The 23,150-nt window shown below is 39.4% G+C and overlaps 1 protein-coding gene across 1 annotated transcript in view; it reads left to right on the top strand.

Moving 5' to 3' along the window:
* LOC139474145 (EF-hand calcium-binding domain-containing protein 6-like) overlaps window positions 1-22,764 on the top strand; it is a 538,680-nt gene extending 515,916 nt beyond the window's left edge. The window contains exon 14 of the mRNA XM_071257029.1: window positions 21,630-22,764. Within this exon, the coding sequence (XP_071113130.1) occupies window positions 21,630-21,708 (79 nt within the window). The 3' untranslated portion in view covers window positions 21,709-22,764. The remainder of the gene's footprint in view (window positions 1-21,629) is intronic.
* The last annotated feature ends 386 nt before the right edge of the window (window positions 22,765-23,150 follow it).

Below are 23,150 nucleotides of genomic sequence, written 5' to 3'. Positions count from 1 at the left end.
GTCAACTCCGTCGAGAGCATTCACGGCTCTGCGATACTTTTTATACAATCCAAGTCTCAACTCCCTCTCCTTCTCTATTCGATGTTTTATGTCGCTTATTTGATGTAATGGAAATCCATCAACTTCATCGAGTGCCGGATATAAATCCATAGTGTATATTATTATTATTATATCATATAATAGCCTTTAATTGGTCTTGCTTAAATGTTTTGAGAGTATACATCAACCTTATTAAATGTACATTATACAGCATAAATATCTTAGTTAGGGAAATGCTGTCACTTTTAATAATTTGGACCCCCTCAAGGGTTGCAACGGGTGATACTCCCAAATAAATAATACTGCAACGTTGACGTTGGTGTTTCTTGAGCCATTTAATTGATAGACCTGGTAATATTTCGAAGGCATCTTCTGGTGCATCTCCAAACAAGACTTCAATAATAAGCGTAGAAAGATTAGGTATTGCACTCAAGTTCTGTTTAATATCATTGAATTCAGTAACCAAATTTAAACTAATGCTTTTTACTGCTGGACGACTAAATAACATATAACCTGGGTTTTCTGGCAAGGGAGAGACAAACACACTTTTTCGTTTTGATGGATATAAGCCCCGATTCCGACCCCACTATTTATTATCTTAGTTAAATTATGTGCCTTACCCATCATGACATATGGTGGGGTAATGACGATATTCAATAGCCACTCGATTTTTGCTTCGATCATAGTCCATTTATTATCATCGTTGCGAGTAAGATTATACGAAGTGTTTTTATGGTGTCTACTAACGTCGACATCGCTTAAATCTCCTAGATTACCTGTGAATGTAACTTCTTTCCGCTTGTATAGATTATCTTGTATTTGTAAAGCGTATAACGGTACCGGGTTTACCGAATCCTTCTGTGTCTCCGAGATCAGAAAGCGCAATTGTATTACATTGTCTGAGCGTTCCAGGGACTGATGAATCAACCATTATTTATAATATGGAGTGTTACACTCAAGTATCCTATTATATAGGTTGATGTTTTACATCTTATACAGAAATTTTGAGGTCTGAAATAATACCACGCTTTAATTTTTTATATTGTAATAATGAGAAAGATTCCCTTCTACTACTATTGTATTTTTCATCTTTGACTGGAATAGCTCTGAGTAGAGTAGAAGGACTTTCGAGTTGAATAGTATCCGTCGTGCTTATCTGATCAAGATGGATGCACAACTCTTTATAGGGAACTAAATCGGGTAATTTAAATCCCTCCACTGTTGTGTTGTATTGTATTGTCATTTTCGTTGGTAATCCAAGTGTACCTACTGCTAAGTTCTCGTGAAGTTCTCTTTGTTCTTCTCCAGCGCTTAAACTCATTTTGTTTGAGACTAGCTCCCAAAGGCTTAAAAATTTCATCGCTGAGTGAGCAAATGCTGTAATACCCATCAGGTATAGTGTGGCTTTTGTTAAAAGTTAATAACTCATTATTTTCTCTCCCAGCATTTATATTGGTCCACCTCGGGTAATACGTTACATCGCATAGAGCGACTTCTAGTTGACCATCTGAGTTATTGATAGTATAAAGCAGTTCAATAGACTGACCATTTGTTATTCCTGGGAGTGTAACATACATATTGAATATACAAAGATACTATATCATAACTTAAATATGAAATCAACTTACATTACTAATCAGTCGATTTTAGTAAGTGCCTCTGGTGCTAATTTTTTTGTTAAATTCCCTGATATCTTTGAAAAAAAACAGGGTCACGGCAACTAGTGATAAAATGGTGCACGATTGGTTTCACAATCCGATGCAATTTTGGCAGAATCAGTTAAACTTTGCCATATGGTGTGCCACAACAGGATGTGGTGTATCTCTTTATACTCCATGATTTGAACTAAATAAGTCTGTTTTATCATTTCACGTGTATTATCAGATTAGACGTATACTTAAAGAAATTAGTGCCCCATTACCACAGGATCGAGCATGGAATGCATCAAATAATCCATACAATAGGTGGGCATTCAAACGTATTTGTCAGGAATTTAATGTTTCTACGAGTAAAGATTGGCATCTGAGTGGAGTTAACCATGGTCTAGGTATTCCGTACGCTGGTGCACGATCTGTTAAAGAAGTCAGCAATGATTTACTGAAAAGGGGTCGGCTTCTTCCGAACTTTGCTCTCTCGAGTAACGACTGGAGAGATGATCGTATGAACTCTAAGGGTGGTGTTGCTTTCACCGTCCAAAAGGTTGAGCAACTACCTGGAAATGCTTGGAATGAATTTCTATACGATAAAACAGAAAATAATTTTACTAACCCAGGAGTTGTAAGAGTTTATGAATCAATAAGAACTTATGTATGGGCAATTCTTGGTGCACAATCGCAAACACGAACGTCCATTATTGATTCTGGGACGGCGCTCGATGCGCAAAAACAGTTTGTCGCAAACGTGGAGGATGCTATTAATTCACCAGTTGACATACCATCTTCTTTAAAACGTTATCAAGATGTACTACAGTACGCTCAATCCAAAGTAGACTACGTTTATGCGCCGGGACTATACATGTCTCCGAGTAATATGGAACTGAAGATCGGTCAAGTGATAGGCTATAATAATAAAATTGTTATTGCTACCGATCAACAAAAACCAGGTATAAATTCAGATATTAACACCGAATTAATAACGAAAACAAACACAGGTGAAACGGGAATAATCAAGCCACAGTCACCACAACCATCTACTAACGCACAATCACAAGTGCCACCACATATTGCAGCTAAAAATCAACAACATATCGATGAAAAAACAGCGCTTATAGTAGGTGGAGTCGCGGCTGGTTTACTCATGATTTTGTTGAATAGTTCTTATTTGGTTAAATAGTCTTTAGCGGATACGTACAACAGCCCTCCATTTGCTACGATCAGTGCCCACAAGTTTTGACTAAGCCAAGTGGTGGTCTTAGCTAATAAATTCAAGAGCCAGGAAACTATACTCCCTATTATACTGGTAAGTGCAGACGCGGCTTTCCCAGCGAGCTTTCCCAGTGCTGAACCTAATGCTTTTAAATGCTTTTTTATCCACTCTTTTATGCCACCCCTATCACTAAGGGGTATGCCACCTCCTGTACCACCTGTACCGCTGGTTAACGCGAGAGTCAAAGTCGATATAATAAATCCCAATGCGGTTAAAATACTGCCAATGGTTATCCCCTGTTCTCTGAACAATGTTTTAATTTTATCGGGCGGTGTAGTATCATCATTGAGTACTTGATCGATAGTTTCTTGAATTCGACTCCAACACTTGTTCATACAACTGTAAAAACAGCGGGAATTGATTTCAGCTTCACCGGTTATCACATGTTAGGTCACATGTGCAATATGCAAATGCTTACCGGTACTTCCGGCTCTCTACTCACGGATGTTGATTGTTTTACCGTGTCAGGTGGTTTGACAATCTGCATCGAGGCGAGGGTCATTTCAACTTTATTTGCAGAAATTAAACTTTATTCAAGGAAAAGAGATACAAATCATGTTTATGTATGGAAGTAGTTATTGGAACAGTTATTTAGGACGAAATGTGAAGTTTTTTTGTCAAATGCTGGGCTGGCTATTGGACGCCGGTTGACATCGCCAGTGGAAAAAAATGTGAGATCTTCGACTCTGTGAATAAGACGACCCCCCTTCTTAACCCCCTCATTTTAGGTACGAAAAACTCGCCTTATACACAGCGATATACGGTACGAGTATGAGAATTCATAAGATCAATATCTGGAGAGCCACTCAGTCGCAATATTCCTTTACTATCTATCGTAAACTTTGAATAGTCACGACCAATTGGGCTTTCTTTTAAGGCAATGTAATAATCATTAACAGCTGGTTTCAAAAATTCATCGTTAAGATTCATAAAGCTGGTTTCATCAGTACCCTCTTCGATTGTACTAGTATCAGTTATGTTATCTAGATTAATATCATCCATTTTTATATTAAACATAAGGTTACATAATTTCAATATAACAATGTCTTCGCAATACGGACACAAGTTAAACCCACAACGTAGACTTCGAGATCCATTAGGGGTCAAAGCAATTTTCGTCAGTCTGTAACTATGACTAATAACCCTAGTACCATCGATCAGAATCAAACGCTTCTGGTTCGCTTTCCTAATCTCAGCGCACACGATGTGTTAGTTCCAGGAACTGTCCGACTAGCATTTACAATTAGTTTGACTTCTGCCAACGTTAACAGGGAGCCTGTTCAGAACATGCTATCGTGCTATGCTTAAGAAAATCGCGATTAAAATTAGCGGTAATGAGGTTTTCAGTATTGATGATAGCGATGTATACTATTGTTACATGGATCTCTGGAGAACGGATAAAGAGCGGGAAAACTTACAGTACCAAGGTATTTGTAATCGGAACACATTGAGACTGCGTGTGGGTGCTGATAATGGTGGTAATACTGTCGTAAAAGATCTCGCTGTTGCCAGCGTATTAGGTAACCGATTCTATATTCCGCTAGACTTTGAATTACTAGATTCCCACATGCCCTTCTATCAAGCATCCCTAGGTGATAGGTTAGAATATGAGCTCACTATTAATGACTACAGTAGAGTAATCAGAGCTGCTGAAGATGCTAGCTATTCCATTGACAATATCTCACTGGAGTATGAAATGATAAAAGATCCTGCATTAGCCAGACAAATTCGTAACCAGTATACCGGAAGTTTAGCTATTTTGTACGATCAAGTGCTTCGACACCGAAAGATCATAAGGAGCAAAAAAGATACAACGTGGAATATCAATCTAAACGTCCCCACATGATCGTTGAAGGGTATTTTAATGTTGTTTGAGGACCCCTCCGATGCATTTAAGAGAAATACCGAGAAGTTCTATAATCCCAAGATTACAAAAGTAGAATTGACTATTGAGGGTGTGCCTAATAAACTATATAGTCAAGGAATGCTAGCGTATCAACAATGGGATGAGATTAAAAAACTCCCTTCTATAAAACGGAACCCAGAAGTTAACGTGGTCACGAAAGATCTGTCTCTCGGGGATGTATCGATGGGTGAATACCTCACTACGAAGTATGCGCTATGGCTCGACATACAAACCACGGACGATGACCAACTACACAGCAGTGGGAGGAGAATAGAAAATGCTAGCGAGGGTGTCACCATACAGATAACGAAGCACCAGGAAAATCAGCTGGTAAATTAAACATACATTTGTACGTGATTATGGATGCTCAACTTAATATACAGAATGGACATTAAGTGCAAGCAATCTATTGATAATCTTTTACCTTAAGAACCGCACTGCGCTATCATCTGCGGGCAAACAGGTTGTGGAAAAACAGCTTTTATTCTAGATATTTTAGACAGTCATTATTGGGACGTTTTCGATCATATTATTATTCTGTGCCCGACTATAAGCTTTAATAAAACATACCAATCGAGAGATTGGGTAATGAATGATGACGTGGTGTACAAAGTTGATCCGGGCGATCGTTTACAAGACTGTTTATGAGTATGTCACGAAAAATACAAAGGAATCAAAGGAATCAACCCTTTTCATAATAGACGATTGCAGTGCGAGTAAAGAACTAACCAAAAAGAAAGATATGCTTTCATATTTAGCATTCTCCGGACGGCATACTCAACATAGCATTTGGGTATTTACTCAAAAATACAACTCTGTCCTGAAAGATCTTAGAGAGCAGACTAAATGGGTAGCCCTGTGTCATTGCAAAGACTGAGATTCATTCGCAGAATGTCTACGCGAAAATGATGTTATTTATACTAAGCTCGAACGAGATAAAGTCAGAAAACTGTTAGCTTCAACGAAGCATTGTAAACTCGTATTAAAAACTGATCAACCAGCTACTTATGCAATTGCTTAGCAAAAATATAGCCAAAATATGGCAAATGTAGCAACTGCTGAGCAAAATTATAGCAAAATTATAGCAAATATAGCAAAAAATACGATAAATTGAACATTAGCGGTTATTATGACATAATGTGGCTTGAAATTGGATATGTATTGGATATGCCTTATTTTATTATGTTAGACTGAAATATCTCCTTAGGTATTACATTATGGAATGTGACAAACTCATTGAACAAATGCTCAAAGAACCAGATCAACATGTAGATCAAGATGTAGATAAATCTTTGGATAAACATAGAGAAAGACTCGCCACTTTGGTAGCCGGTGGAAAATGTTCAGAATATTTGGGGGGAAAATTATACCATCGAAAAAATTGATAATTGATACAACTATACACAGTCGTAGCTAGTACGTTTCTTCCTATCCCGTCAGAACATCGCCCGTATTTATGCGAATCTCTCGAGAAAGACCCATTCATCGAACACGCTATAAGCGCAGTGAGCTGTGAGTTTTATCATAGATACGGGATGTTCTTAGCTCCGGTGACCACAGTAATAATGGAGACACAAGTGACACCACCACAGATTGTACAACAAGTGACACCACAGATTGTGGAGACACAACAACAAGTGAACGAGGATGCACAACAGATTGTGAATGAGGAAATACCAGTAATATCACAAGCCAGAGTTACTAAGAAGAACCCCAGAAAAATCGCAGCCGGTAGGAAGGGCGGGCTGGCGAGGAAAGCGAAAATATTGCATAATTCAATAAGTCGTCCAATTAAAACTTTGGCACTAGGTGTTGTTGCTATAGCGGTGGTATGGTTGTTTTATAAGACCGGAGAAGAGAAAACGTCACCCCCGATTACACAACAAGTTCAATTAGAGGTTAGCCCCCATATAATGCTATAAGAAGCATGACTACTCCAGCTACAGACGGTAACATGTTGGTAAACACAATGTATCCTTCAGCGGTGGTCAGCGGCTTGGCCATTGGCTATGCTCTTATAGCTAAAATGATTACTAAAGCCACACCACCCAAGCTAGATTTTAATGGTTATGATATACCAATGATGATTCTTGATATTGGATTAGCAATGGCAACAAAAGATATGCTCATCAAACAAGGGCTTGTCCCGGAAGATATAATGAAGTAATTAAACATTTGAATATTTTATATTATCTAACATGGCAACAATTGTGATGATGGTCGGTGGGGCTATTGTTAATGCTCTAGCTTTTTCGGGGAGTAATTTTTTATTTTCTACTCTTAGGGAATCAAACGCTAAAGAAGTTGAAGAGGAGCGTAAACGACATAATAAAGCATTAGAACAACTCAAAGCAGCCCAGTCACAATGGACCAGAAATAGGATATTAAGATTAGATTTTATTAATGATGAACGACGTAAACAAGGACATTCAATTCAAACATTTAAAGCCCCACCCTGACTATAAATAGCCCGCAAGGTGGCGGTGTTTCAGTTTCGAACATTGACTGACAATGTAAACACAACCGAGTGTCGGGAGAGGTTATTTGAAAACCATAAGAGAACCAGATCACCATTGACTGTCAAACTTCGTATCAACTTGAATCACAAACCATGGATACAACAAATGGCTCCATATCAAGATATAAGTCAATAAATTTTCTGTAGTTTTATCATAAAAAATCGAATTGATCGTGTTTGGCGTCTGCATCAATCACAGTGGTCGGAGCTTATTTACGGTTGCGCTATAAATAGCAAAGCACATGGTCATGTGTACATGTGACACATTCAATGCATTTGTGGTCAAAGTGAATTGTGTTGCATATTTTTACGGCAGAACAGCAGCAGAACATCAGTTTCGGTTAATGTAACACTAACGATATTTAAATACAAAATTGACGACGCGATTCTTTCAGTTCAATCCGAAAGTTACAGATATTTGTTTAGTTTTGGTCATTTGCATTCAACAGTTAGATTTGTGCCACATAATAATCAGTTTATATTCATAAAACTTAAATTATTACACCAATTTTTCAACTAGTGTTTAGGAAGGGGCTTTATTTGAAGCAGCAGAAGTTGCGCCAATAGTTCTCAGCTTGACTACAATAGATGAATATGTCACGTGTATCAACATAACAATGCACATAAGCAACTGGTAAATAAGTAACGAAATATACTTGATGATTTGACCTTCAGAAGGCGTATCCAGATAATATTGTACTTACAATAAACGAAAACTCCAATACACATATTGCAAGACAACTTTAATTAAGAATTTCCTTTTCTTTCAAAGAATTTTCACACACAGAAACTGAGTTTGATCATTAGATCATTTGTCCCATGTATCTTTTGTTCGGGGTAGATCTATTTGGATACACTTTGCGCACAAGTTTTAAAATATAAACTGGGATCCCTTTCCTGTTTTGTCCACACCGATCCTTCATCTGCAGTAACGTTTATTTCTGTTTCTTCAAGTCCAAGTATCTACGATCTCTCCAAACACTTCGTTTATTTAGCTCAGTCCAGAAGCAAGGCGCCATCTTGTCGATTCGAGTTGTGAATCGGAATGATGTCATCTTGAATATTGGAACTTTCCCCACGATAAAGTCACCAATGTCATAATCGAAATGACCTTAGGCTCCCTGATTATCTCGAAGAACTCTTCGTCAAATTAGGCTTCACATGAAAAGGTTTTGTTGCTCATATTCAAGACAAGCGAAATTGTAGAGTTCTTGACAGTTGTAAGCAGCAACTCGATGCGCTCATGGGGCGTGGTTGCTAGGAGATCGCGTGGTCAGAAAGGCGAAAATAAAATGTTTTAGAAAGTAATAAAAGAAATACCCAGTGCAATCCAAAAGTTCCATGTACAGGATATTTTTTTAAAATAAGATTCACGAAAAAAATCTTTTCTAAAAATGCAAAATATTTTATTCCAAGGTCATAACCCTGATGACGTGGTGGGTATTTGGAAGGAATCTTTGCGATGACACCGTGAATGAGGCCGTGTGTATTACATTGTTGAAATCAACTGCCCAGGAAGATTGTTGAGGCATTGACATTATGACAGATGTACGTCATGGATGGAGAGAAAAATGTATCTGAGAGAAACATTGTTGCTCTGGGCTTCGAGCCAAAACATGTGTTAATGCCGAAGTAGCCTGCGACCTGAATGTAAGCTTGATGAAAGTAATGTTGAAACCCATTTTCACGCACATAACAGAATTAATGTGAACAAATATTTATCTGAACATTGTTTCGAAGTCTGTGAGGCTGTCCGTATTTGAATAATTTTATCTCCATTCCGACGTGAAATAATTAATATAATGTCTTCGTGTCTCAATTTTTCCGCTGTGGAAAATTGCGCACCGATCTAATAAAAGAAATACTACTAGATCTACAACTGCACCGTCATAAAAGAACCAGGTCAACTTTATCTTTCTTCCGTTGTTTATTAAAAATTCGTTTCCGAAGCAAAGCGAATCGATCTAAATCATAAATTTATTCATAGACTAGATTCTAGTACCAAGTGTTGAACCTTTTTTTAAAATGTCATCAAATAACTTACACAATTATTGAGAGACATTTTTGATAAGTCATATATTTTATATCGTCTGCCCGGTCTCTGATTAGTTGAGGCTTGAGGGGAGAAACACATACAAAAAATATGGATGGCCTTATGCAAATGACACTTGGCATGCCAATCAACAGGGATCTGAGTCACTGGGACCCGCCAATTTTCACGGATCGAGTAACTTAATTCGGCATGAGGAGCTTCATCGGACAAGTGAGATTTTGCCAGAATACATTGCTACTGGGCAATGAAAAAAACGACAAGAAACTACTTTGATCACTTGAAAATATTTTTGACTAATAACCAGGGTTTTTTACACAATCTTTGTCATCCAGATTCCAGATGAGGCAAGACGAACACAACGAAGAAAAACATTGTTGAAATCACCGATTGCCGTGTATATTGTGAGAAATGCTATTTGTAAACTGCAGATATACCGTACACCACAGGATAGCGATTGGTGCCCCAACACATATTATGTTTCTTGTTCATTTACACTGCTCATATGCATCACGACAAACGTATTTCGTTCTAGTCCAGAGATCTAGAACTATAATTTGTGTGTTGGAATAATCGTGGACTTTCCATGGTATCATTTTATGAAGGTGTGAAGACGACATGGCAGGTAGGTTTTGAAACCAAAGATGTACGCGTTTGTTGAATAGTCTTGGAATCCTTTGGTAGATATTTATATTACCATTAAAACTTATGTCCTTGTTGTCAAACGCCCCACAGGGGTGGGTGTTTACATGACGTCACCCGTTTACGCATTAACCAATGAAATATATGTTATATCATGACGACATATTGACCTGTCAGATCACTTGTATAAGCTCCGCCCACTAGAGTGCGGTAGTTACTACCGCAGATGGGACTTTAAGGATGTTGAATCTGCCATGCACGAATACTTCATCGTTTATGGAAAAGAACTTGACCCAATGCCAAAACCAACAATAAGTCAGTTCTATACACCGTCAGAGGAACAAAAAGACCGCAAGATAGTATTCATAATGTTTCGGTTATCAGTCATCGCTATTTTTAGCTACACAATAACTATGCATAAACCATGACCTAGTTAGGACGGGTGAGTCTTATCAGCCATGTCACCCTGACTGCTAATCTATAAATAGCGATGACAGCTATGACTCACCAGTGGAGATGTGATTTGCATTTAGACAAATGATATGATAGATGTATAACCATGAATCTGTGCAGATTTACACTCATGGGAAAATAAATTCAATGTAACCGATGTTCTGTTGGTATTTACTGTGGGATCCACTCTTATTACATCAGGCAGGGAAACATTAACTATACATGTTCTGTATGTGGGATAGGGGTCAAAGGTCATTATTGTTTATGTAAGAAACATGGTGCTGATAGGGTCAGGAACCAGATTATTTAAGCTAGGAAGAGAGATTACATCAATGAGAGGAATAGGTTGGGGAGAATATGTATTTAGATATATGAAAAACAACCATTTAGACATTTGACTCATTTTGCATATACCATTCAACCACAATGGTTTTTGTCAGAGAAGTGAAGGCTTTGTCAAAACAACGTGGTCTACGTGGATATTCTTGAATGAGAAAAGCTGAATCCGATGACTGTTTAAGAATGATGATAAGATCTGCATTGTTCCCTGTAGACAAACATCCGGATAGACCTTCTAGCTATCTCCAAAACGATGGACGAAACCTTGATGGTATAGACGAACCTACACCAATCTCACAAATTGATAAGGCTGAAAAGCAAAATAATTTAGCTATAAATGTTTTCGGACATTCTTCTAAAGGAATTGTTGTACACAGGATAAGCTCCGCTCCGAAACATATTCCCAGAATCAATTCATTTCTGATCGAAAAAGATGGAAAATATCATTATACGTCGATAAAGAGTTTAAGCAGGCTATTATACGATCAAACAACTCATAAGGAAAAGAAATATTTCTGTGAAAGATGCCTTCATTGGTACAGCAGACAAGATCTATTAGAAGATCTTGGGCGACGACATAGAAACCGCACCCACCTCACACACCTGCAGCCACACAACCACCCACCAACTCTCCCATACCTCACATAGCCACAACATCAACACCTACATGCAAAACAAACCACAAAACGACAACCACAACACGACCCTCACCCAAACAGTCTACAGCCCACAAGGCAACAACATTCACCCACAAGCAAGCACAAAAAAAAAACACAAATACTAAATCCACAGCTACGCCCACCCCGCAAGCCCAAACACAACCCTCCACACCGCAAGCCACCCCTATGGAAACCCAAACAGCTAAATCTAACTTAACTGATGAAGAAGAGTACTCCACAACAGAAGAAACAATCGAAGCTACTCCAACTAAAGCAAATGAAACTACCTTCAAAAACCTAAATAGTCTCACTTTACTCCTAGCTTACATGCATAGTCAAAACTCACCAAACGCTAGCATGAAATCCTTCCACAAAGTAGCATTCAATCTAAACTTAACCAATCTCCCCTTCTTCCTCTTTAACCTCCACCTAAAAGAAGTCACCAAGTAAAATAAAACTAAAACCAAAATTACCAAACACCCGACACCAATAATGGAAGGACTAACTATTTTTCAGTGGAACGCCAACGGACTCACCTCCCAAGGCCATGAACTAAAAGCTAAATTTAAACGAGATAAAGGCCCACATATTGCTTGTATTCAGGAAACTAAATTCTCCAAAAAATCCTAATTCACGCTACCGAACTATAACTCAGTTAGAATAGATAGAGCTAAACCCAAAACAGGTAGAGCCGCAGGAGGACTGATTATATTTATCAGGGAAGATATAAACTACGAAGAAATAAAGATAGACACGCCAAACCTAGAAGCTAACGGCATTCAAATCACATTAAATAACAAAAAGATAAACATCATTAATATATACCACTGGGTAGAACAAAAGGTCCAACCTGAGGATCTAAATAAGCTACTCCAAATAAGCAACAAATCCACTATATTCCTAGGAGACTTTAACGCTCACCATCCTACCTGGAGCATAAATGATAAAATAGATAGTCATGGCAAACTAATATCCGAATGGATAGAAACAAACGACCTAGTACTCCTAAATAACAACCAACCCTCGAGGTACGATAAGATTAACCCAAAAATGTCAGCCATCGACCTAACTATATGCACCGCAGATCTAGCCCAAAGTACTCAATGGGAAGTACACGATGTCCCACTAGGTAGTGATCACTTCCCCATAAACATAACCATAGGAGATACAAATGTACCAATACAAACAGAAAATCAAGAACCAAAATTCCGTTATAACCAAGCTAACTGGGACCAATTTCAAGTAATATGCAATCAGGCTAATTTAAACGAATTAGAAAATAATGATCAAGAAATCTACTGTAAAAACCTAACAGATTACATAATAAAAGCAGCCAAAACCTCCATCCCTTTTAAAACAACTAAAATAGGCAAACCTACAGTACCATGGTGGAACGAGGAAAAAGAACAAACTAGACGTAAATGTAAATGAGCCTTCAATAAAGCCAAACGCGACTATAAACATCTAAAAGTAGCTTACGAACTAAACCACCAAGTTCAAAGTCTAGTCAAAATATCTAAAACCAGAAACTGGAAAAAATTCTGTGAAGAAATAAATAACCGTACAGACGCAAGAACGGTCTGGCGCAAAATCCACACCACTAGAGGCTTAAAATGTCATAAAAAAACACCTAACATTAATAATTCAACAAACCCTGCCCAAAAGGCAAATAACCTCGCCAACCACTTTTCGGCTGTAAGCAGTAACAACAACTTTAGCCAAAAATTTCAAGATAAACTTAAAACAGAAAACAAATCCATCAAAGAACCAAATAATGACAACCTAGAAATAAACCACCCTTACACAATGGAGGAGCTACTCTTCATCATCCAAAACAGGAAAAAGGGCACAGCCCCAGGATTGGACCTAACTTCCTACCAAATAATTAAAAAACTCACCCCTAAACTACTCAGGCACTACTTAAACTATACAATCTCATCTATCAAAACGGACAAGTACCTACTCCCTGGAAACAGGCCTTAGTCATACCAATCCCTAAACCTAATAAACCAGCTAATCAGGCTAACTCCGATAGACCAATTTCCTTAACTTCAAACTTATGTAAAGTAATGGAATCTATGGCTTAAAACAGACTACAACATTACCTAACTCAAAATAACATCATAAACCCAGATCAAAGTGGTTTCACTCCTGGCCGCTCAACCTTAGATAACCTCGCCCATTTAGAGCAGTACATTAAAACAGGACAATTCATCAAACAATATACTACAGGCATCTTCTTAGACTTCTCCAAAGCTTTCGACATGGTATGGCACGACGGGCTAATACAAAAACTACAAAAAATAGGACTCAAAGGTCAAATAATAAACTACATCCAGGACTTCCTAAACAATCGTAAAATAACCGTGGGTAAAGACCAAACGCTATCGGACCAATGTCCCCTAGAAAATGGCACTCCCCACGGCAGTATCCTCAGCCCCACACTCTTCAATATAATGATAAATGATCTATTCGAGGGCCTATCCCCTTACATAAACACATCTAAATTCACGGATGATGGAGCCCTCTGGATCCGCACAAAAAGCATTAAAATGGCCCAAAACCTGCTTCAAAAATCTCTAAACAAAATACATCAATGGGCTGACAAATGGGGCTTCTCCCTTAACTCGGAAAAAACTACAAGAATAGTATTTAAACAGAAAAACATGAAACCCGCCTCCCCAAAACTCCAGCTAAACAACAAACCAATCCAATTCCTAAAACAAACCAAATTCTTAGGACTAATTTTCGATGAACATCTCACACTCATTGACACTCACATAAATAATTTAATAACTAAATGTAGCAAAGATCTAAATACGCTAAGATGCCTAACTGGCTCAAACTGGGGGGCCTCCAAAGACACCCTCCCCTCACTCTATATATCACTAATTAGATCTAAAATAGACTACGGATGTGCCATATACGACACCCTAAACCAATCCCTAAGCAAAAAACTAGACTCAATCCAATATCAGGCTCTAAAACTAATAACAACCGCAACTCCTACACTTCACTCCAGGCCTAAACAGGAGAAATGCCACTAAATCTACGTAGGGAACAATTAACCCTAAATTTCTGGGCCGCGTCTCAATCCAACCCCCTAATCCAAAACCTAATAAACAAAAATATCAGCCCCATAAACCAAGCCCTAGCTCGAGAACACCCTCTACTTACTCCAATATCCCAAAGAATAACCAATTACTCAAATGAACACCAAATAAACAATCTTAAACAAAACTGTAAAAAATCAAATATCTTCACACCAAAACTTAAAATACCCAAATAGACATAACACTAGCTAGCACAATAAATAAACAAACAAACCCAAACATAGCAAAAACCATCACACTAGCATACATGCATGAAAATTGGCCAAATTGGTGTCACATTTACACAGACAGATCCTCAGATCCGATCTCCAAACACACAGGTTTCGGAGTCCTCATCACACAACCAACTAAAGCCACACAATCCTACCGACTCCCAAACAATCAATCAATATTCATGGCCGAACTAATGGGCATGGCCTCAGCCCTTCATAATCAACAATCTAAAAAACAACAAAAACTCCTAATACTTACCGACTCGCTCAGTGGACTACAAGCCCTCCAAAATAAAAACACCAAAAAATGCCCTGAACTAATAAATCAAATACTAAAAAGCTCAAACGATTTAACTAAGGCAGGCAAACAAATAGTATTCATTTGGATCCCCGCCAACGTAGGAATATACGGCAATGAAAACGCTGATAAAGCAGCTAAACTTTCCCTTCAAATCCCAGAAATAAGCTTAAACCTACCCATCTCCAAATCAGAAATGAAAAGTGTCAACAAACAAAAAATCACAAAAAAATGGCATAACCTATATCAAAACTCAAATAGCCAAATCAAAAAGGTTCTCAAAAAAACCCTAACCAAACCAAAAATTCTTTATCCGTCCAAAGAAATCGACAGAGTAATCACTAAACTCCAAACAGGACATACCAACCTAAATAACCACCTCAAAATAATAAGAAAACATGTAACAGGAACCTGCCCACATTGCAAACAACAAGAAACCCCAGAACACGCACTCATACACTGCACCCACTACCTAACACACTGAACTTTACTACAAACCACCCTAAATCCAAATAAGGCTCTTACTCTAGAAGCAATCCTAAAACCACAAAATAAAATAGAAAAATTCAAAGCCTTAGGCGTATACTTAATCAAAACAGGACTAATAAATCGCATTTAAAACCCCAATAAACTACCAAAACCAAAACACATAATCAAACTAACAAACTTCCATACTCAGGTCCCTTAGATCGCCCCCCAAACCCTCTTGGCATTTTTTCCAAATCTCAAAATTTCCAAAATTCTATATAAGCAACCACTAAAACACCCCTACTGTATTGCCAAACAACTTTTTTCCCTTTTCGGAAACACATTAAATGGCTTGGCCGGGCCCGTGTGCGAAATACGCTGCAGTCGGAAAGTGCACGTAAAATCTCCAATATAAGTAAGTAAGTAAGTACACCGAAACGTCACTCTTAATTGTAATAAAAAAGTTGTTCATCCATAAATTCTTATCCTTACTTAGTACTCCAACTTCTAAATGCCTATCAAAGAAGAAATCAGTGAAATATCAAATTATTGATTACATTGTACAATTCTCTTATGCACTGTATTATAAAGCGGATTCGAGTAGGCTGAAACCGAATGACTCAGTAATTCTAGAAATCATAGAGCCCGACATCGCTGCCCGCATCTATATTTATTATTATGGCTCCCTGCCTACAAGGCAAGAGCCCTATTGTAATTGTTCGATTTATTATTAGGGCTCTATGCCTGAAAGGCAAGAGACCTATTGTAATCGTTCGATTTATTATTATTATTATTTATTATTATTATTATTATTATTATTAGGGCTCTATGCCTGAAAGGCAAGAGACCTATTGTAATCGTTCGATTTATTATTATTATTATTAGTAGTAGTAGTAGTAGTAGTAGTAGTATTCTTTATTATTCTGAAAGGCAAGAGACCTATTGTAATCGTTCGATTTATTATTATTATTATTATTATTATTATTATTTATTTATTATTATTATTATTATTATTATTATTATTATTATTATTATTATTATTATTCTGGCGTTTTTTGTTCCAATCATAACTCAAGAACTACAGCTCAGAATCTCTTCAACTTGGCACCAAGATTCCCAATGTCCTGAAGCAGATACCACAAAAATCCCAAGGCCATAGGCCCAAAGACCAAGGGCAGATAACCAAAAAACAAGATTTTTGTTAACATTTATGTTGGCCTATTGCTCCCAAACCGCTTGTCCAATTACTTTCACAATTGGCATGTGTCTGCTGCTTTAGGTGCCTGCCATTTTTTGTGCTTTGACTTTGGCCATTGGTCACATGGTTTGGCAGCCATATTGAATTCAAGGTTTTCCCAGTGTTTTGGGGGTACATGTCTTCAAAAGCATGGAACTCTGAATCCGCTGAATCAAATGCTTCCAAACTTTCTGAGAATTGTCTCCATACACAACAAATCAATGTTCTAATAGCTGTCATTGGCCATCTTTGATAGTTGCGGCCAAATTTGATTTTGATTTTCATCACCGAAATTTTACTTTAAAGATCATATCTTGTAAGGTTCTTTAAAGAAACTATTGAAAGTTTGCATGAAGTTAGTTTCACATATGTACTTCATTTTGTGTTCTTGGTTGCATGCTAAAAGTAACACTGCTTGGTGGTAATATGTGATTATTTATTTCAAAAATACTAAGAATGAAGCCTCGTAAAATCTAGGTAGGATTATTTCCCTTTGACTGTAGACTACTCTTGAAGATTAGGGTTAGAATTGGTCTTTAGCAACCCATGCTTGTCTTGAGAGGCGACTATCTAGATTGGGTGGTCAGGCTCCCTGACCTGCTACTTTATTTCCCAATTGCCAAATGCTACCGTACCCCCTGTGCCCCCCGACACCCCCAGAACAGGCCAATTTCTTGCGGTGATGTCCAGCCTGCCTGCGATGACTATGATTTACGACGTTGGTACAAGCAAACCATTTGAGGATTCGAACATGGTCGAAGTCAGAAATTGGTTTAGAACACCCTGGGACACTAATGACAATATTTTGATGAAGTTGGTTCAAGCAAACCATTTGAGGATTCGAACATGGTCAAAGTCAGAAATGGGTTAAGAATATCCTGGTACGCCCTGGAACCATCAATTTCGTAGCGGCGATGTCCCACAAGCGCTGCATACATTAGACGGCGTTGGCACAAGCAAACCATGTAAGGATTCGAACATGAGGATTCGAGGTCAGAAATGGGTTAAAAACTCACTGGGACACATGTGGTGATGTCTCGTAAGCGGTTCCTTTTGAGGATTCGAACATGGTCGAAGTCGGAAATTGGTTAAACCACATGGAACACCCATACACATTTCAATTTTGTTGTGGTGATGTCTCACAAGCAGTTCCTTACATTTGACGGCGTTGGTACAAGCAAACCATTTGAGGATTCGAACATGGTCGAAGTCAAACGTGGGTTAAAAACTCACTGGGACACATGTGGTGATGTCTCACAAGCAGTTCCTTGCATTTGACGGGGTTGGTACAAGCAAACCATATTTGGATTCGAACATGGACGGCGTCTGAAATGGGTGTAGATCATCCCGGGATCTTCTGGGACACATCAATGTCGTAGGGGCGATGTCTCGCAAGCGTTTCCTTATTTTTGACGGCATTGGTACAAGCAAAGCATATGCGAATTCGAACATGGACAAGGTTGGAAACAGGTTCAGCACTTTGTCTAAGCAATGCAACAATAACCTGGAGTCCCGGCGAAAACTCAGAACACTAATCCGTTTAACTGTAGCTCAATGAACAAGGGAGCTACGCTCATTTTTCTCCCAGACGATTTGACCCCCTGCCACTTACTGCCACCCTGCCACTAACTGAGACCCGACCCGTGAAGATCCGGGGTAGAATAGGTCTTCAGCAACCCATGCTTTCCGTAAAAGGCGAATACGCTTGTCGTAAAAGGCGGCTAACGGGATCGGGTGGTCAGGCTCACTGACTTGGTTGATGCATGTCATCGATCCCAATTGCGTGGATTGATGTTCATGATGTCAGTTACTGGATTGTCTGGTCCAGACTCGATTATTTACAGACCGCCGTAATATAGCTTGAATATTGCTGAGTGCGGCGTAAAACAACAAACCAAACCAAAACCAAACCAAAACTGAGACCCTGCCACAAACTGCCGTACAGCAGACCTCTGAATAGCAGACCTTTGAACACTTGTAACTCGGAAGCTACTGGTCCGATTTCGACCAAATTTGGTGTGTGTATGAAGAGGGGGATCGTCTGGATTATTATTGTAATCATATTGTCCATTTGTAATCGTTCGATTTATTATTAAGGCTCTTATCTAAGGGACTTTACTTTGGGCGGCATTGCTACACGGAAACCTTTTGAGGATTCGAATATGAACAGGGACTGGAATGGGTTAAGAACACCCAAGAATGCTCTGGCTCCCGCCAATTTTGTCAAGACGGACTTATGACATATCAAGTAATAAATTACACTATAGCATACTCATGTGCACTGCATTTAAAAAGTTGATTCAAGTTGGATGGAACTAAATGACTTATTGGCATGAGATGTAATTTGCCCTCTTGCTCGGAAACTGCTGGTCCGATTCCTTTCACACGCTACATGTGCCTGCTGCATTAGGTGTTTGACATCTTTTGTTCTTTAACTTTGACCATTGGCCAAATGGTTTGGCAGCCATATTGGATTCAGGGTTTTCACAGTGTGTTTTTGGTACACAGGTCTTCAAAAGCATACGACTCTGAATCCACCACATGAAATGCTACCAAACTTTCTGAGATTTGTCTTCAGACATAACACATCAAACATTGATATATAGTTATTAGTTGCGGCCATATTTGATTTTGATTTTGATAACCCCCGGCGTACCATCAACTCATCAAAGACCCCAATCAGCCATAATCCCGTTGTTTATATTAATGGCTTCATCCTTTGTTTATGCAACTGACTTCATCGACAATTGTCATCACTGCCCTTGTGTGTACATAACAGGCTTCTCTACTCCAGTATAACAATATCTACTCTTCTGTGTAAACATTGCCTCCTACTTGTATAGATACTTGTCAACCACACTCTTATATCACTTGCTTGATAACGGTGATAGAACCTACACCAAAACATCACTCTTAATTGTAATAAAGAAGTTGTTCATCCATAAATTCTTATCCTTACTTAGTACTCCAACTTCTTAATGCCTATCAAAGAAGAAGTCAGAGAAATATCAAATTATTAATTACATTATACAATACTCTGTACAATACTTCACTGTATTATAAAGTGGATTCAAGTAGGCTGAAACTGAATGACTCAGTGCTTCTAGAAATCATAGAGCCCGCATCGCTGCCCGCAGCTATATTTATTCTGTATTGTTATTCCTGCGTTTTTTGTTCCAATCATAACTCAAGAACCAGCGCCCAGAATCTCTTCAAAATTTGCACAAAGATTCCCAATGTCCTGAAGCAGATACCACTAAAATCCCAAGGCCATAGGCCCAACGACCAAGGGCAGATAACCAAAAAATAACTATCGGTGATGTCCTGCAAACGGTGGCCATATGTTGACAGAATTGGTACAAGCAAACCCTTTGTAGATTCGAACATGATTCAAGGGTTTAGAACAGCCTTGGACACCCAGCACATGCAAATGTCATAGCGGCGATGTCTGCAACCAGTGGCTACATTTGAAAATTCGAATGTGGTCGTGGTCAAACATGGGTTAAGAACGCACTGGGACACTTGTGGTGATGTCTTGCAAGCGGTTCCTTATGTTTGAGGGCATTGGTACAAGCAAACCATTTGAGAATTCGAACTTGGTCGAAGTTGAAAATTGGTTGAAACACCATGGGACACCCTTGCACATGTCAATTTCATACTGGTGATGCCTCACAAGCGGTTCCTTACATTTGACGGCATTGGTACAAGCAACCCCTTTGAGGATTCGGACATGGTTGAAGTCTGAAATGGGTTTAGAAGATCTGGTACACCACTGAACCTTCAATTTTTATAGTGGTGATGACCCGCAAGCACTGCATACATTAGACAACGTTGGCACAAGCAAACCATATAAAGGATTCAAACATGGTCGAGGTTGGAAATGAGTTAAGTAGCCCTGTGACACTCCGGCACATGCCAATTTCGTAGTGACAATGTTCTGTAGGCGATGACTATCTTTTGACGGCATTGGTACAAGCAAACCATGTGAGGATTTGAACATGGTCAAGGTCAGAAATGTGCTTAGAACACCCTTGGATTCTCCGGAACATGCCAATGTCGTAGCATTGATATGCCACAACCAGTGCTTAATCTTTGACAGTGTTGGTACAAGAAAACAATTCAGGGATTGGAACATGGTCAAGGTCTGAAATGGGTTTAGAACACCCTGGGACACTCCTGCACATGCCATTTCAATAGCGGTGATATGCCGCAAGCGATGCCTTAATTTTTATGGTATTGGTACAAGCCAACCATTTGAGGATTCGAATATGAACGAACACTGAAATGGGTTAGCAACACCCAAGGATGTCCACCAATTTCGTCAAAATGGACCAGTGAAATATCTAATTATTAATTATATAATACTCATGTGCACTGTATCTATAAAGTGGATTCAAGTAGGCTGAAACTAAATGACTCGGTGCTTTTGGAAAACATAGAGCCCGACATCGCTGTTTGCAGCTATGTTAATGGTTGTTTTTCTTTAAGCTTTTCATCTTTTATAGCTTATTAATAGCTTATCAGGCTTATGAGCAGTGATATGACATGAATAACATTCTTGGAAATCAAGTGAAATAAGTATCCAACCTGTATCACCATGTTCATGCCTTGAACACCCTCAATTATTATTACTGAGAGTCAGTTGGACTTGAAAAATAGATGGACCCAGCTAAATCCTTGTATGTTAGAAGTTTTATGGCATTCAGGATATAGTGGTGACAGGGATTTTCTATTTTTATATCTGTGTTATAAATTATCTGTTTGTTGCAGATTTCATTATGTGCCATTTATGGAGAGTATGGATGCAGTGACAGAATCGCAAGGCACATCAACAGCTGGCTTTCCATAAGAAGATGAAGTTTAGAAAATACTCCGGACTGCAGCAGGGGAGATGGACTCTGATCAAGCTGAATGATTACAAGATTAACCCTTTGTACTTAGTTCCAGAACATGTTAATCAAGACAAATATGTCCATATGTATTAGAATAGACTTGTACAGTTTTTATGTGTATATATACTGAACCGCAAAAGAAACGCGAGTACTGTGTGACTGTGAAATGTGGTTTATTCACAAAGCGACAGAGAGGTCAATTATGATAAGTCTTAGACAGTTCATGTTTTGCATGCACATTGACCACAGTCCATGGAACGTTCTTGCAAGTTCTTGCTTTGAGCCGATCACTCACATGGAAATGGTGGGGTGGGAAATGTCAGTACCTCGTATGCCCTCCCTGGGTGTTCAACACAGCCATAAACCTACGGTACATGGAGTGTAGCAGGCGGTTCACGAAGGCCATAGGCACCTGTGCCTACACCCTGACGAAAGCTGCCTCCAGATCAGCACGAGTTCTTGGTGTTGGTACCACCTGGTTCAGCCGTCTCTGTATTTCATCCCACAGGTGCTTGATCGGGTTTAAATCCGAGCTCATAGCTGGCCATGGCATGGTTTGGATGTTGTGCTGGTGCAGGAAGTTCCTGGTGAGCCTGGCCATGTGGGGACGCGCATTGTCCCGCTGGAACACGTGGTTCTGGTGACGTGCGAAGTAGGGAACGATGTAAGGTCTCAGGATCTGGTCAATGTAGCGTTGCGCTGTGATGCCATTCCCCCTGCCAGCGCCAATATTGTGAAACACATGAGGGCCAATTCTCTGGTTCAGGCCTATAGCACCCCAAACAATGTTGTTGCTCTGACCACCCCACGGGTCTCTTTCCACGACACAATGGTCCCTACAGTGTTCACCCCTCCTTCTCAACACCCTCACTCTCCCATCAGACATGGATCCACAATACCGGTTCTCATCAGAGAAGACAATTGTCCTCCATTGTTGATGCCGCCAATGTCGGTGTTGTGTAGCCCATTGCAGCCGTGCCTGGCGGTGGCGGGCGGTGAGGATGGGCACTCAAGCGGGCCGACGGCAATACAGGTTGTTGCTAGTCAGCCGACGTCGTACCGTATCGTCACTGATCGGTCGCCCTCTAGTGCCAATGGAGTTTCAAGCTGTCACACTGGCTGGTCTGAAGCGATCCCGTTGGTGTTGGCGGTGGATGAACCGATCCTGCCTGGGCGTGGTCACTTGGGGGCGTCCACGTCGGGCGCGGTCCGCAGTACTGTTTGTGATGTTGTAGCGCTGCTGCAGGTGGTGGATGGTGCTAAAGTGAACATTGAAAGTGTTGGCCACAACCTGGGACCGTTGTCCAGCTTGTAATCGACCGATCGCTTGTTCTCTCTGTTGTGTGGATAATCGAGGCATACCTGCCGCTTCAAAATTACGAGTGCCAGAAAGGCAGTT

The sequence above is a fragment of the Haliotis cracherodii genome, unplaced genomic scaffold (assembly GCF_022045235.1).
Source record: "Haliotis cracherodii isolate W230 unplaced genomic scaffold, xgHalCrac1.p SCAF_3, whole genome shotgun sequence".
Classification (NCBI taxonomy): Eukaryota; Metazoa; Mollusca; class Gastropoda; order Lepetellida; family Haliotidae; genus Haliotis; species Haliotis cracherodii.
The sequence above is the reverse complement of the archived record's forward strand: the minus strand, read 5'-3'. Positions and strand labels throughout refer to the sequence as shown.